Below are 17,350 nucleotides of genomic sequence, written 5' to 3'. Positions count from 1 at the left end.
GACCCAGGGGCCCAGTGCTCCCAGGCCATGGCTAAGAGTTGCTTCATCTATGAAGAACTGTGGTGAGGAGTGGGCTGCGGTGGGCAGCCAGGCGGTTATGGCTTGCTTGCTTCTTCAAATACAACCTCACTGAGCTCAGTACGATGGCAGGGGCCTCAGTTTTTCCCTGCTCTATACCAAGTTGCCACACACTTAGCAGCTTAAAATAACACCCACTCAGTGGCTCCCCGTTATGCAGGCAGAAGTCCAGGCAGGCGCAGCTGGGCTCTCCACTGAGGGTCTCACGAGGCTCAGGGCAAGGTGGTGGCCAGGCTGGGCTCTCCTCTGGAGGTTTAGGGAAATAATCCATCACCATTCTGCTCAGGGAGAGGGGTGATGCCCCCCTCCCCATTAGGCCAGTGCAGACGGCTCTCCCAGGGAGAGCACTGTTTCCTGTGTAGCTCCTGCTTTCCATCAGGATTACTGTGCCCAGCAACGGGTCCTTGTGGGCAGCAACAGCTTTGGGCAGGGTGGCTTTTAAGATGCTTCTGGTTCTGCAACCATCTATGGTACCTACTTTACCCCCAAACACCATGGCCACTTTGCCCTGCCACATTCTGGAAGGACAGGGATGCCTAATGGAGCCCTCTCTCCCTGTTCCCTTGCAGAGGCCACTCCCATCAGCCTCCTGCCTGTTCAGAAGCAGGATGCAGAAGACTGACGCTTTCATGCTCCAGCCTGCATGCAGAATGCTCATTGGCAGAAGGCATGCCCCTTCAAGGTGTGCCCCTGAGAGTCTCTGCCCCCGCTAAGCCTGGGGGCAAGTGGAGGAAAGGCCAGGGCAAGAGAAATTTATCTACCCCTCTGGCAAGCACTCCACAGAGGCCTCTTTTTCTTCCAAGTTGTCCAGGCTGGCTCTTGCTAGGTCCTCTCACTAGGTCTTAAGGGTGTCCGGCCCCTCTCTTAAGGAACTTATCATGCATCGTTCTCAGCTTCGGGCCTCAGCTTCCACCTGCAGTTGCCAACCCAGCAGGCCTGCGTCCTGGCCTGCTTGTTCCAATGCAGCTCTTGTCTGGCCACATGCTCCCTCGGAGCTGCCTGGCACAGCAGCAGCGGACGGCCGCAGCATCCACCAGCATTCTGGGGCCTGGAGGATGCCTGTGGTTCTCTACCAGCTCAGGCTGTCCAAATGGAGAGAGATCCTGCAGAACCAAGGGGATCAAGGCCTTGCTTCCTTTGGGAGGAGTCCACACTGACGCTCTTCCTGGGGGCGCTTCTCCAAGACCCGGTGTGTCAGCCCCAGCACTGTCAGCCTCTGCAGGGCCGAAAGGTTCCCCTTATGTGGGAACAATACCCAGGAAACTCCTGTCCTCCACTGCCCAAAGAGGTTTGTGGTGGGGCTGCCGCCTGCTGCCTCCTGGGGGGCAGGGTGTGCCAATGCCTCTGGCTGCCTGCAGGGGTCCAGTTGCACAGCTGTGGACATAATCAGCATGCCCTGAAATCCAGGGCATTTGACAAATGAAAATGATTATCACTGTTTAATTCCAAGTTCTCCCTGGATTGCTAGATTTAATTATCTGAGAACCAGCTGACTGGTTAACATGAAAGGTTTAACTTCAGACAACTGTGCCCAGGGCCCTGTGCAGGACTCAGCAAGGCTGCACCTTGCAAGCGCATGGCAAGTTTCCTATTTTACAGCAACCCAGTAGAAGGGGCTGATGCTTGCAGAGATACATAACCACCACCAGGTCCCTCTGCTGTGGGTCACCCAAGTGCCAGGACTCGGTGGTCCCTCATGGGCTCACTGTGGGGTTTGTTTCTAGGGGAATAGGTTACAACCCATAGTGGTTCTTACACACAGCCTGGGAGGCAGACCCCATTGCAGGGTGAATCTACCAGTGCTAACAGGTACCCAGCTGGGAGCCAGGCATGGGCACCCCTCCTGCTCTGACACACGCCTTTGAGGGCTCCCTCATTTTAAGTCTTTTTCAGACGGAAGCCCTGCGATATGGTTTGAACATTTGTCCCCACCAAATCTCATGTTGAGATGTGATCCCCAGTGTTGGAGGTGGGGCCTGGTGGGAGCTGTTTGGACCATGAGGTGGATGCCTCATGAATGGCCTTGCACCATCCCCTTGGTGATGAGTGAGTTCATGTGAGAGCTGGTTGTTTAAAGGTATGTGGCAACTTCTTCCTTTTTTTTTTTTTTGAGATGGAGTCTCACTGTGTCACTCACACTGGAGTGCAGTGGCACGATCTTGGCTCACTGTAACCTCTGCCTCCTTGGTTCAAGCGATTCTCCTGCTTCAGCCTCCTGTAAGACTGGGATTATAGGCACACACCACCACATCCAGCTAATTTTTGCTTTTTTTTTTTTTTTCTTAGTAGAGAAGGGGTTTTGCCATGTTGGCCAGGCTGGTCTTGAACTCCTGGCCTCTGGTGATCTGCCCATCTTGCCTTCCAAAGTGCTGGGATTACAGGCGTGAGCCACCATGCCCGGCCTCCTTCCCTCTCTTGCTCCTGCTCTTGCCATGTGATGTGCTGCTCTTGCTTCACCTTGCATCAGGAGTAAAAGCTCCCTGAGGTTTCCCCAGAAGCTGAGCAGATGCTGGAGCCACGTTTCCTATTAAGTCTACAGAACTGTGAGCCAAATCAACCTCTTTTCTTTATAAATTACCCAACCTCAGGTACTTCTTTACAGCACTGTGAAAGCAGGCTAACACCTGGCACTTCCCTCACAGCCCACCCCCATCATCACACCTTCACAGCCAACCCCCATCATCACACCCTCACAGCTCACCCTGATCATCACACCCTCACAGCTCAACCTATCACCACACCGTCACAGCTCACTCCATCATCACACCCTCACAGCTCAATCCCATCATCACACCCTCACAGCTCAATCCCACCATCACACCCTCACAGTTCACCCCCATCATCAGACCCTCACAGCTCAACTCCATCATCACACCCTCACAGTTCACTGCCATCATCACACCCTCACAGTTCACCCCCATCATCACACCCTCACAGCTCACCCCCATCATCACACCCTCACAGCTCACACCCATCACACCTTCACAGCTCACTGCCATCATCACACCTCACAGCTACACCCAGTATCACACCTTCACAGCCCACCTCCATCACACTTCACAGCTCACACCATCATCACACCCTCACAGCCACCCCCCATCATCACACCCTCACAGCCACCCCCCATCATCACACCCTCACAGCTCACATCCATCACACCCTCACAGCTCACCCCCATCATCACACCCTCACAGCTCACTCCATCATCACACCCTCACAGCCCACCCCCATCATCACACCCTCACAGCTCACACCCATCACACCCTCACAGCTCACCGCCATCAACACACCTCACGGCTACACCTAGTATCACACCTTCACAGCCCACCTCCATCACACTTCACAGCTCACACCATCACACCCTCACAGCCAACCCCCATCATCACACCCTCACAGCTCACATCCATCACACGCTCACAGCTCACCCCCATCATCACACCCTCACAGCTCACTCCATCATCACACCCTCACAGCTCACCCCCATCATCACACCCTCACAGCTCACACCCATCATCACACCATCACAGCTCACACCCAATAAAACACCCTCACAGCTCACTGCAACATCACACCTCACAGCTTACCTCCATCATCACACCTCATAGCTCACTCCCATCATCACACCCTCACAGATCACACCCATCATCACACCCTCACAGCTTACCTCATTATCAAACCACACAGCACATTCCAATCATCACACCCTCACAGCCCACCCCATCACACACTCACAGCTCACCGCCATCATCACGCCCTCACAGCCCATCCCCATCATCACACCCTCACAGCTCACCCCCATCATCACACTGTCACAGCCCACCCCCATCATCACGCCCTCACAGCTCACACTCATTATCACACTCACAGCTCACCATCACACCCTCATAGTCCACCCATTCATTACACCCTATAGCTCACCCCCATCATCACACCCTCACAGCCCACTCCCATCAAAACACCTCACAGCTCACCCCATCACACCGTCACAGCTCACCCCCATCATCACACCCTCACCACCCACCACCATCATCACACCCTCACAGCTCACCCATCATCACACTGTCACAGCCCAGTACTATCATCACACCCTCACAGCTCACCCCATCTTCATACCCTCACAGCTCACCACATCATGACACCTTCATAGTCTACCCCCATCATCACAGCCTCACAGCCCACCACCATTATCACACCCTCACATCCCACATCCATCATCACACCCTCACAGCTGACCCTCATCATCACACCCTTACAGCTCATACCCATCATCACATCCTCACAGCTCACACCCATCATCACACCCTCAGCCCACACCATCACACCCTCACAGCCCACACCCATCACACCCTCACAGCTCACCTCCATCATACCTCACAGCTCACAAACATCACACCCTCACAGCTCACCCCCATCATCACACCTCATAGCTCACAAACATCAACTCTTACAGCTCACACGCATCATCACACCCTCACAGCTAACACCCATCATCACACCCTCATAGCTCACCTCATCATCACTCCCTCACAGCCCACCTCCATCATTACAACCTCACAGCTTACCCCCCTCATCACACCCTCAGCCCACACCCATCATCACACCCTCACAGCTCACACTCATCATCACACCCTCACATCTCACTATCACACCCTCACAGTCCACCCATTCATCACACCCTATAGCTCACCCCCATCATCACACCCTGACAGCCCACTCCCATCAAAACACCTCACAGCTCACACCCATCATCACACCCTCACAGCCCACGCCCATCATCACACCCTCACAGTTCACCCCATCATCACACCCTCACAGCTCACCACATCATGACACCTTCAAAGTCCACCCCCATCATCACAGCCTCACAGCCCACCACCATCATCACACCCTCAGAGCCCACATCCATCATCACACCCTTACAGCTCACACCCATCATCACACCCTCACAGTCCACCCCCATCATCACACCCTCACAGCCTACACCCATCATCACACCCTCACAGCCCACACCCATCATCACACCCTCACAGCCCACCCCCATCATACATGCTTACAGCTCACCCCATCATCACACCCTCACAGCCCACCCCCATCATCACACCCTGACAGCCCACCCCCATCATTACACCCTCACAGCCAACACCCATCATCACACCCTCACAGCTGCCTCAAACTCCTTATTATTGCTCCCACCCTGAATAAGACAGGTTGCCCTGCCCTGTTCTGGGTCCTAAGTTCATGATCTCCCAGCATAGGGCAATATTCAGCCAGAAAAGAGGAGACCAGAGCAAATGGCTTCTCCTTTAACAGCTAAGGTCCAACAACAGAAGGGTCTAGGGCCATCAAATAAGAATGGTGACTGTGGATGGACCCATGGGAGAAAGCACGAAAGGAAGGGTAAAATACACGTGCATTGATTGTGCAGAAAATGGCTTTAGAATGAGGAAATTGTCAGGATCTTTTTACTTTCTCTAAAGTATCTAACTAAAAAATATTTTTTTAGGCCGGGCGTGGTGGCTCACACCTGTAATCCCAAGCACTTTGGGAGGCTGAGGCGGGTGGATCATTTGAGGCCAGGAGTTCGAGACCAGCTTGGCCAACATGGTGAAACCCCGTCTCTATTAAAAATACAAAAATTAGCCGGGCGTGGTGGTGGACACCTGTAGTCCCAACTACTCGAGAGGCTAAGGCAGGAGAATGGTGTGAACCTAGGAGGTGGAGCTTGCAGTGAGCCAAGATAGCACCACTGCACTCCAGCCTGGGTGACAAAGCGAGACTCTATCTCAAAAACAAAAACCAAAACAAAAATTAGCTGGGCATTGTGGTGCACATCTGTAATCCTAGCTACTCGGGAGGCTGAGGCACGAGAATTGCTTGAACCCCGGAGGCAGAGGTTGCAGTGAGCTGACATCACACCACTGCACTCCAGCCTGGGCAACAGGGTAAGACTGTCTCCAAAAACTAATTTTTTAAAACCCAAAACACGGTTTCTCTGATTATCGACAGTGCAAAGGATGCATGCTGAGTGTGACATGGGCAGGGACATCCACTGGCGTGTGAGCACCTTGCTATTCTTCTTCCCATCCTATCCCATTGCTGTACAGTGCCTGACCCATGGCAGGGACCCAACAAATATGCATTCAGTGAACAAAGGGAGGAAGGCCCCTAACCAGCTCTGTAAATGGGCTCCTATCCACTGCGGGGTGATGCAACATGCCCTCCCCCGGCCCCTGAGGAAAATTCTGCCAGACTCTGCCCTCCAGTCACTCCTTTGCTGGACACAGCTGCCTGCCGTTCCCTGCCAGGAAGACCGTACCTTCGACACACTTTGTGGGGCAAGCCCGGCATCTCCTCTGGGTAGAACCCCTCACCACAGGCTGGCACACACTTCCAGTCTTGGAAGTGGAAGTTTTTCGCACAGTGAATGCACTCTTCTCTGCCTGGGCCTGAGAGATACAGGAAAAGAAGCAGGTATCAGGGATGGCTGGCAGAAGACCATGTCCCAGGCCTGCTTCAGGGCCTTGTGAGATCAGGGGTACCATTCAGAAGCCCCCAGGCCACCACCACAGCTGGCATTTCCCAGGTTCTGTGAGCTGGGCCATCCTCACCCACTCCCAGGAGGTGGGCATCACCATCCCCATTTCACAGACGGGGACATCAAGGCATGAGGTGATCTCAGAGGTAGCACACCTGCCCACTGGCCATGTGACGATGATGGGCCCTGTTTCCAACAGGCCTAGGCCCACTTCTGCTCCCTGAACACTTGCAATCCAGTGCTAAAGTCTTCATATAAAAAAATATAAAACAGCCATTTATTTTTATATGGATACATGTTGAAATGGCAATATTTTAGATACATTAGGTTGAATAGGATATGTTACTAAAATTATTTTTGCCTCTTTCATTTGACTGTTTAAGATATGGTTACTAGGCAACTTCAAATTGCAGCCATGGTTTGCATTTGTGGCTCTTCCATTGCACAGAATGCTGTAGACGATGATGTGGGAAGATGAAAGAAGAGATCTTCGGGAATAGTGTTGATAGGTGTTTGGTGTGTACAGTCAGAGCATTTTCAACAATAGAGAAAAAAATGCCTAAGACTAAGGGTTTATGGCGCAGGGAGGAGAGACTCGAAGAGACAACAGTTCTGAGCAAAGGGCCATGAGTCATGGAGGAAAACCTTCAGGTTGGCTAAGGGTCTGTGGAGGAACTGTTGACCTGGGTCAGACGTTGGACTAGATGACGAGATAGCACCTCCTCTGGGCCAGGTGTCTCCAGGGAGCATCTGATGGGACGTCAGAGAGAGGCAGTGAGGTGGCCACTGACTGACAGTGGACAGGGTTACAGGCAGGGAGGAAATTATCTCAGGGGCGCTATGAAAATCACAATGCCAGAGTAAACCTCACCGCAACTGCTTCAGTTTGACTGTGGTCTTAGATTGAGGCCTTGCAGTCTGCTCTGGACTCAGATGGGGCCTCTCACTGTGTCAAGGGAAAAGCCCTTTGCAGAGGTTCTGGAGCCTGTAGGGCTCAAGCACAAGGCCCTGGGCTCTGGGGCTGGCTCCACACCTCAGAACCACAGCTGTAAGGCTGGGAGGGAATTCTGAGCTCATGCAGGAGAAGCTCCTCCTTTGAGAGTCAGGAAGAGTGAAGCCGAGAATGCCACAGAGTTTTGAGCAGGAGGCAGACGTAGGGCCCTCAAGGGGCCTCTTGAGGACCACTGTCTTCATGGTGGGTGTCTCCCTCTTCCTGAGGTGCAGTGGAAGGGCTGACCCCAGGGTCGGGACTCTGTTCGGTTTATGTTGTTGTGGAGCAGAGGCTGCTCTTATGCTTTGGCCAATGCCACCCCCTCCCCATCGCTGATCTCTGGGAGCATCTGGTGGGTGGGTCTCGTGCACAAGGTGGGGCGCCACTCTGAGCGGGGCTTGGGAGCTGTTCAGGGCCTGCTGTTGTACCTCTTGTGCCTCCCCTGCTGAACCCATCACCCCCGCTGTCCTTCCTGCAGCACCAGGGTCCTTAACACTTGTGGAGCCTCCAAAGTGGGAAAGAAAGCTTGTTCTCATTTGTACTTAGTTTAATGCTCAATGTATTAAGCTTCAACGTTGTTAAAACACATTTATTTGGAGATGGCGGTGATGGTGGCTCACAAATGTAAATTCACTTAATGCCACTGACTGTATGCCTAAAAATAGTCAAGATGGTAAATTTTATGTGACGTATATTTTATCACAGTAAAAAAGCTGTTAAAGTGGGTTGATTTTCTAAGCGACCTATTTTCTCAACTACTAAAAAATACGAATTTCATAACTCAGTGAAAGTCTTTTAAGGATTCCATTAAGTCGCAAGTCTCTATAGACTTTGAACACTTTAAAAGCACCCACAATCATAGCAATAAGAGCAGAATGGGCTATGCTTATATAGGACCTGCTATGTCATTTGTGGGGTCCAGTATAAAGTGAAAACATGGAGCCTTTGTTCAAAAAGCTCGAAAAATGTGCCATGACAGGGACTGAAACAGAAAGCATTTTCCTTTCTTTTGTAATCTCTCTTGGTCTGCTGTAGTGTTTCTCATTTGCTGTTTCAAGTCATGCCATCTCAGGCATAGGATGCTCATGCATGAGGACCGACTGTCACAGGTGGCTTGGGGCACTGCCCTACAACTTGGTATGTGTGTGCCCTACAGGCTGCCAGCTGCTAATCCACATGCCATGCCGCAGGTGGGTAAGTCGAGTCCCATGGGGCCACTGCATTAACCCAGCTGTGCCAGCAGCCCCGAAGGATTACAATCTCCATGCCAGGACACACGGGGCACCTGGACTCAGGAGGATGAGAGGCTCATCTCAATCGAGTTGCCTGCCAAGTGCACTGGAGCACTGTGAGCCAAGGGTGGGGACAGATTCCACCAGGTCCTACCCCAAGCACTCATGCCTGACTCCAACCCTCCCCATGACTGTGCCCAGGCCCCTGGGTGGGTGGTGGGCAGCAGTGGTCACTGAATGGGAGCAGGGAGGGGAATGCCAGGTGGGCCTGGGTCTCCAGGGCACATGAAGTGGGCAGCTGAGAACAGATGTCTCCAATGAGGTCCACACCTGACATGTAGCAAGAAGCCTCCAGTGACTCAGAGGAGGAAAATGAGGTCTCTCTCCCAAGAGGCTGCCAGGAGATAGATGTACACGTTCCCAGGAGCTTAGAAAGAACCCCACGCCAGAGGGCATGGGGCACAGGGGAGATTCCCTAGAGCTGTGGACCTGCTCATCAATGAATTGAATAGCTGAAGTGATGGAGAAGTCACTGGTTTGAGATGAGAATTCCAAGTGACTCTACAAAGATTTTTGCCATCAGGCAATCTGGGGACTCAGAGAAAGAAAAGTGAATTATTAAAGTCAAAGAGTTATAAAATGGTATGCCTGAATGTTATGGATTCGAGTGACTATGAAATTTAAATAAGCAACATCAGTGATGCTTCCTAATCAATCTGGGATAAATAAGTCAAAGAAACAAGTAATAAAAATAATCGACAAAAAGGTGATAGGCAGACTGCTAGGGAAATCTGCTGAGCTGCCAGTGGGTGGAACCCATCCAGATGCTGAGCACTGTGGCCTTGAGGATTGCCCCAGGAAGGAACTGAGGAGGACGTATCTCCCCTGGGTTGTCTGGGGTCAGCTTGGCAATCATAGGAGGACACCGGCCTTGGCCATAGCCTTGGTTTATCATGCCTGTCTATTCCAGGACAGTACGGCAGGTAGCTGCATGGGGTACTCGTGGTTGGCCACACGGGGAGGGGCGTGCCCATTCTGCAGCATTTCTGAGGAACAGAAGTATCATGGCAACTGTGATTTAGCAGAGACTTAATTCTGTTTTTTGTTTTTTTTTTTTTTAAGACAGAGTCTCACTCTGTTGCCCAGGCTGAAGTGTGCAGGGGTGTGATCTCAGCTCACTGCAACCTCCACCTCCCAGTTTCAAGTGATTTTCATGTCTCTGCCTCCCCAGTAGCTGGGATTACAGGTGCCTACCACCACACCTGACTAATTTTTGTATTTTTAGTAGAGATAGGGTTTCTTTTTTTTTTTTTTTGAGGCGGAGTCTCGCTCTGTCACCGGGACTGGAGTGCAGTGGCCGGATCTCAGCTCACTGCAAGCTCCGCCTCCCGGGTTTACGCCATTCTCCTGCCTCAGCCTCCCGAGGAGCTGGGACTACAGGCGCCCGCCACCTCACCCGGCTAGTTTTTGTATTTTTTAGTAGAGACGGGGTTTCACCGTGTTAGCCAGGATGGTCTCGATCTCCTGACCTCGTGATCCGCCCGTCTCGGCCTCCCAAAGTGCTGGGATTACAGGCTTGAGCCACCACGCCCGGCCGAGATAGGGTTTCGCCATGTTGGCCAGGCTGGTCTTGAACTCCTGACCTCAGGTGATCCACCCGCCTTGGCCTCTCAAAGTGCTGGCATTACAGGCATGAACCACTGCGCCTGGCCAGTAGAGACTTAATTCTTAAAGTGTTACTGCAGAAAAAGCTCCTATGATGTGAGTTTCTTAGAAAGGACCAAAGTACCAAGGGCAGGAAGGGGAGAGGAGAAAACTTAACCCAAAACATATCTGAGCCCACAGACTGATGGTACACTTCAACTTACTTGTGCAAATAGCTCTGCAAAACAAAACCCAATAAAATGAATGAATTCTCTGCCATTCTGCATAGAAACTGTGCCTGGGAGACATTCGTGCCATCATCTTTGTGGGAAATTATAATACATGTAAAATTGTTTATAGAATTCTTTTCTTCTTTGAACCAACTATTCAAAATAAGTGAAGATAGGTACAAAGAACTAAGGCTATGTTTGAGAACATCCCCGTCCCCACCTGGATCCATTCCCACCTCTCCCAAAGCCCTCTCAATGTTTATGGTGTTGTGTTTCTGTCCGCACCTTTCCACAGCAAGAGTTGAGCTCCGAGACAAGATGGCCTGAGTGGTTGAGCATCCCTTATCCCTTTCCCCGTCTGAAATAGCCACTGCCTGACTGGATTTCTAATGAGAAATTCAGGCTGTTTGTTCAAAGTGGGTCTTTGCATTGTTTTGGGACTTTGTTTGAAATTTAAAAACATGGTTTTAAAAAAGATTTCCAACAAAATGTTTTCCTTTTATGGAGAACAGGGTCTCACTATGCTGCCCAGTCTAGTCTTGAGCTCCTGGGCTCAAGCTATCCTCCCACCTCTGCCTCTCTGAGTGCTGGGATTATAGGCATGAGCCACTGCAATGTACACAAAATTTACCAGCTCAGCTATTTTTAAGTACACAGTTCAGCAGCATTAAGTATATTCACACTATTATGTAATCATCGCCAGCATCTATCCTTAGAACAATTGTCATCTTCTCAAGTTGAGACTCTGTAACCGTTAAACATTAAATCTCCACTCTCCCTGCCCCCAGTCCCTGGTACGGCCTTTGTACCTTGTTTTGCCTTTGCATTTTAATGCTGCAATAAATGCAGAAGCCCATGAAGTCCTAGGGCTTTCTCGCTCTCAAGGCAGTAGCCTACCCGCTTGGGTAACGCTGGCCCGAGGCCTCCACAGGCGGTGAACTCACCCACGCAGGTTCCGCAGGTGTGATGGCATTCCCCACATCTGATCAGCTCTGAGTCAAAGTAGGTGCCTGGCTCGCAGTCAGGAATGCAGCTGCCCCGTGCAAGGCTGTTGAAAAGAAAGAGGCAGATTTCCACATCCATTCCAAAAGTCTAATTAAATTATGATTTGCCCTCTAACGCCTTTCCCAAGAGGAAATGTAAGTGGCTGAGGCACAGCTCTTTGTGTCACCAAAAGTTCTCAGCTAAGGAAAGTTGGGAAAGCCATCCTGCAGTCCGCTGGGGGCCCAGCAGGAGCGGCCACGAGGGCCTGGGAAGCAGAGCTCCCATTACTATGCAGCAGGTGCTGGGCTCCGTCCGACCCAGGGATAGCTTTTCCTTACTGCCATTTCTCCAACTCGATTCCAAACCCCATGAAGAGAAATGGAGCTGTGTGGGTCACCACTGGTGGCACGCTAGCTCAGTCTCAGTGTCGAGTCCCTCTTGAAGTGTCGGCATTTATGACATGTGATGGGGCTGCTGGCTGCAAGGCTGGCCCTGAACCCCAACCTGCTCCTGTCTCGCAATGAACTTGAAATAAGACGCCCTCTAGGGCCCTAGCAGGCCTGTCAAATGCAGCCCCTGCCTTCCTCTTTCACCCCATTTGTGCCTGCCCTCACCTCGATCCAGCCAGCCGAGTGCTGGACAGAGACACAGATGCTGAGCTACACCACCCATGCAGATGGCTTCTGCCACTTCCCAGTGTTCGAACCTAAGCAAGCCCGCTGGCCTCTCTGCATCTCCATTTTCCTTCCTGTTAATTGGTTTCTACATCATAAAGTTGCTTGGAGGACTCAATGAGCTAATACCCATAAACATTTCAGTGTCTGGCACACAGCAGTGTGAATAAATGTCACCTACAATTATCTCTTTAGTTCCTGAGATTATACTGTGTGTGCTGTACACGTTTTAAATGGGTTTGCCACTAAACATACTGAGCAAGTGCTATGGGGTGCATCTGTCAGATCCGGAGACTCCTGCTATGACACTGGGATTTATAATAAGAAATACATGTTTGGTCTTTGTCCTGGCACACAGCTTCTAAGACCCTTGGAGTTACCAAAGTGCCAAATGTCTTTAATAACTGATGACTGAGGGGTTCCTGGGTAGCCTCTAGACAGGAGCTGGCTGCTAGGGAACCAACCATGTGATCAGAACATTGGAATTTCTAGCCCTACTACTCTGACCTCCCTCCTGGGAGGTGAGAGGGGCTGAAGGCTGAATTGATTACCAATGGCCAATGATTTAATCAATCATGCTTATGTAACAAAACCTCCATAAAAAACCCAAAAGGTCAGGGTTTGGAGAGCTTCTGGGTTGGTGAACAAGAACACATCCCACATCCTGGGAGGGTAGCACAGCCCAGCCCCATAGGGATGGAAGGTCCAGCGCTCAACCCTTCCAAACCTCACTCTCCGCATCTCTATCTGTCTGTGCATCATATCCTTGTAATAAATGGATACATGTAAGTAATGTCTTTCACTCTGAGCTGCTTTAGCCAATTAATCGAACCCAAGGAGGGGTCATGGGAAATCCGATTGATAGCTGGTCATTCAGAAGCACAGGCCTTCCTCTTCATGGTGCCATGCCCACTGCGAATGGCAGTTAAATCATGTCTTTAATAACTGACATTCCCCTACAAATCCTTCCTGTGTTGATCCCCCTGAAGAGATGGATGGCCGGAGGCGGCGGCTCGGCCGCTCTCTTGCTGCTTTAACATGACTGCAGTGATTTGAAGTCACAGCTTAAGAGGATATTGGGCAATAAACGGAAGCTTTCTGTGGCTGATGGCTGGCGATGTGTCTGGAGCTTGCATGCCTCTCTGAAAGCTTGTCATTGATGGAACCACTGCTTCTATGTGGCGGGGCTACTGTCAGGAAGCATTTTCTCTTTAGCACACTATTCCTGAATTGAGTATCTGATTTCCCTCTCCTACAAGATGGGACAGGATGCATAAATGCATTCCCTGGGATCCCTCGGCGCTTCTCTGCTGGGAAACAGGCAGGTTCCAGGGTGCTGGGAACATAGAGCCTCCTCTTCCTGATACCCCCAGCTACCAGCCTGGGTTGAGGATCCACTCCTGGGTTGCCTGACCTACAGAGCCTGGGACATCAAAGCTGGCCTCTCCCAGGCTGCCAGCTGAATGTCTCCTCCTTCCTCTTCCAACTTTTATCGCTTTGGGGGATCCCTTTCCTGGGCCAGTTCATCCTTTCACTCCTAATCCTGCCTTGTCCAGCCAACAGGTTTAAATGACAGCAGATGTGATGCGTGACTGTGGGGGCCTTGCTTTGCCTTCCCTCTCCTGGCCTCCTAGCTGCTTGTGGTCCTTTCTCCCCAATACTTTCATCTGGAAGAAAGGGGCAGGCTGAAGGAAATGAAGACAGTAGCATAGTGCCTCCTCGGGAAACTTCATCTCCCCTGTTTGTAAAATGCGAGTAAGAATTATGTCTACTTCATAGGTTGCTGCAAAGATTAAATGAGGCAATATTGGTGCAAGCACCTGGAATAAGAGAAGATATGCTCAGTAAGTTTTCTTTCTTTGTTCTTTACTCCAAAAAAGGAACTTCTTCTATGGAGAATTCCAGTCCTCACAGCATTTGAGAAGGGAGATGGGGCTGGGGGGTATGTTGCATCCCTCCACCGCCTCACCTTGCAAAAGCAACTCCCTGCCCGGACCGCAGCATCTTCATCACTGCCAGCCTGCTGAAATGCAGAGTAGTGGGCCCTACCCAGACCCGCTGCATCAGAACCTGCATTTGAACATGAGGTGATCCTTCCAGTGTGGACCATGGTGCTAGTCTCCCTACTATGGGAGTATCCCCCCCAAAATTTTGAACAGAATGTTCTAAGATTTTAGACAGCAATTTGGAGGAATAGGTAATGTATATTTGGTTGCATTAAAAGGAATTTGGTTGCAAAAAATGGGCTAAAGAAACATTTCAAAATATTCCAAGAACAATCATTAACTAACCCAGAAGAATGATTTTAAAGAAAATGCTTGCTGAGCTTTATGGGGCTGAGCCTGATGGAACAGGGAGAACCAGGAATGTAAAGAGCACCCTCAGGAAGCAGTAAAGATGTCAGGAGCTGGGAAAAAAACAGAAGACTGAGGGATGCAGATGAGAGAGGGTGGGTGAGCCACTATAGCCCACCCCTGGCCCAGACAGGGAGGGGAACTGGAGCAGGTGGAGGTTCTGGAGCGAAAGGAGGTGGATCTGAGCACAGCCCTGTGCTGCATGTGATGCAATCAAGTGCTGCTTTGCCCAATTCGCCCATGTTGTGTGAAACATAGAGATTCTACCCATCCTCTCGTTTTCCATCCTACACAGCCATCTCTAAGTGGATACATGATTTTCAGGACTCGGAATCTTTACCCTCAATGGCTTTGGGCTTCTGACAGTTCAGCTTTTAGGAGAAATGCAAAAATGTGGTAAATCCATAACAAACTCAAAACAGCACCACCACCCTGGCATTCTTCAGGTTTCGAGGGGGGTTTTTACCTGAATCCTTCTTTACAGACAGTACATTTCTCGGGTTCATCCACGCACTTTTTACAGCTTGGGTGGCATTTAAGGCAATTTTTCTGACCTGGAGAAAAATAGCAAGATAAGAAAAGAGAAGGGACGGCACTGACAGGAATCCAATCTGGGCAAGCAGGCCCCCGGCATTTCAAAGCAGGGGTGTAGGTGGGCTGTCCCCTGAGTCCACCTCCAGAATGTGTAGAAATGAAGCAGCCAGAGGCTGCTTGTACCGGGGGTGGGGTCACAGATTTCTCACCTCCCCTTTCTGAGGTAGATTCAAGTCCTCAGACAACCACCAGGCCTCTGAGGTGGTTCCACTTATTTCAACAGGGATGGAGGCCAATTCCTGGTGGGCTGAGTAGAGTTTAACGAGGTGGAAATCTTCATAAACGTGGCCAGGTGTGGGCAGGTGGGCAGGGGGGAGCCTGAGGTTGCTGCTTGCTCTCCACAGTGCTTTCCCAGGGAAACCTATATATGAAGATCTGGTGGCTCTAGATGGTGAGACAGGAACCTATGGTGAGTCATCGTGCCTCCTGGGGAAGTTCTGGGTCACCCCAACTCCCATCTGCAATGTCATAAGTTATTATCTGGGTTGGCGCCTCATTAAACACCACCATGCACCACTCCTAAGTGACTGGGGTGCTCTGGGCCTGGGAGCTAACGGCTGCTTGCTACACCTGTGCATGTCCCCGCCGCAGGGCCCCCTCACAGGTGGCATCATATGCCATAAAGCAGGGGCTGAGTGAGGATGTCGGGGTGAAGGAGGGCGGCCAATTGTGCCCTTGGGAAGGGGGTGGGGATGAAGGTGCCTGCATCCTTTGCAAAGGTCTGGTTGGCAGCCCAGAACAGGTGTTTGCAAAGGCTGTGAAATGTGTTTTGCATGACTTTTTGTTTCCCCTCTAAAGGGAGTCTGGGAAGGGTGAGGTGGCTCATACCTATAACCCCAGCACTTTGGGAGGCCAAGGCAGATGGATCATTTGAAGTCAGGAGTACGAGACCAGCCTGTCCACCATGAAGAAACCCTGTCTCTACTAAAAACACACAAAAAGTAGCTGGGTGTGATGGCGCATGCCTGTAATCCCAGCTACTTGGGAGGCTATGGTAGGGGAATTGCTGGAACCCAGGAGGCAGAGGTTGCAGTGAGCTGAGATCACACCACTGCACTCTAGCCTGGGTGACACAGTGAGACTCCATCTCTGGAAAAAAAAAAAAAAAAAAAAGCGGGGGGAGTCTGCTTATTTGATGGCTTTATACGTCTTTGAAGACTTCCTGGGTCTTGTCCACAGGGGTAACAGCAATGCCATGACAGGTTGGATCAATGACCCACCCTGAGTAGCAAGGGCCCGGAGAGGAGGGCTGTGGGGAGGCCTGCTACCTGGAAGACCACCACTGCCAAACGGTAGCTTCTTTAACGTGTTTGACAACCATCCCCCATCAATTTAACCCAAGCCCTGCTTTTGCATCTCCCAGGGCAAGGTGAATTACTAAAACACTGGCATGGGGTCTCGGGCCTAGAACTCCTGTCCATTCCCCCACCCTCCTGGGACAGCAGGGCAGCACGACACCTGGCCGTGCGGCTCTGAGTTACAGTCCCACCTCCATCATGACTAGCTGTGGCCTTTGCCCTTGCGCAGCTTTGATTCCCCACCTGTGGAAGGAGGAAAACACTGCCTGTCTAGTGTTTAGGGGTGTGGATGCTACCTGTAAAATGCCCCGCAAAGACCAACCCAGCCCTTCTGAGCCCAACTGACATTGGTCAGCAGCTCCTTTTCATTTTCGGAGGTCTGCAAACCTTCTGCCCACACTTAAATCCCAATTTCATCTCAGCAGCTCTGCCTAGGAGGGCTCGCCCCCAGCTCTGACCGCCAATTCCATATGCCCTGACCCATGCCCAGTGCACACATCCTCTGTTACAGAGAAGCTGATGGCATAGTCTTTCCTGGAGAAGAAATTACAGGACAGACAGCAGGACCTCCTCTCCTGGTACCTGAAATCAGACTGAGCCCAACAGTGGCTGGCCCTAGCCACCTCTCAGCCCTTGCTCAATAGCGGATGTTGACTCTGGTACAGATGCGTGAAATTCCCTGGACAGCGAGTAAGGCCAGGATTTCTTTCAGCATCACTTGGAACTTCTCCTGGCC

The 17,350-nt window shown here is 51.2% G+C and overlaps 1 protein-coding gene across 2 annotated transcripts in view; it reads right to left on the bottom strand.

Moving 5' to 3' along the window:
• PCSK6 (proprotein convertase subtilisin/kexin type 6) overlaps positions 1–17,350 on the bottom strand; it is a 187,647-nt gene that overhangs the window by 5,027 nt on the left and 165,270 nt on the right. For both annotated transcript variants that reach the window (XM_033188812.1, XM_033188813.1), the window contains 3 exons: positions 15,189–15,276; positions 11,655–11,758; positions 6,395–6,524 (listed from right to left, as the gene is read on the bottom strand). In XM_033188812.1, coding sequence (XP_033044703.1) covers positions 6,395–6,524; positions 11,655–11,758; positions 15,189–15,276 — 322 coding nt within the window. The remainder of the gene's footprint in view (positions 1–6,394; positions 6,525–11,654; positions 11,759–15,188; positions 15,277–17,350) is intronic.

This window comes from Trachypithecus francoisi, unplaced genomic scaffold (genome assembly GCF_009764315.1).
Source record: "Trachypithecus francoisi isolate TF-2019V2 unplaced genomic scaffold, Tfra_2.0 Lachesis_group3, whole genome shotgun sequence".
Taxonomy (NCBI): Eukaryota; Metazoa; Chordata; class Mammalia; order Primates; family Cercopithecidae; genus Trachypithecus; species Trachypithecus francoisi.
The sequence above is the reverse complement of the archived record's forward strand: the minus strand, read 5'-3'. Positions and strand labels throughout refer to the sequence as shown.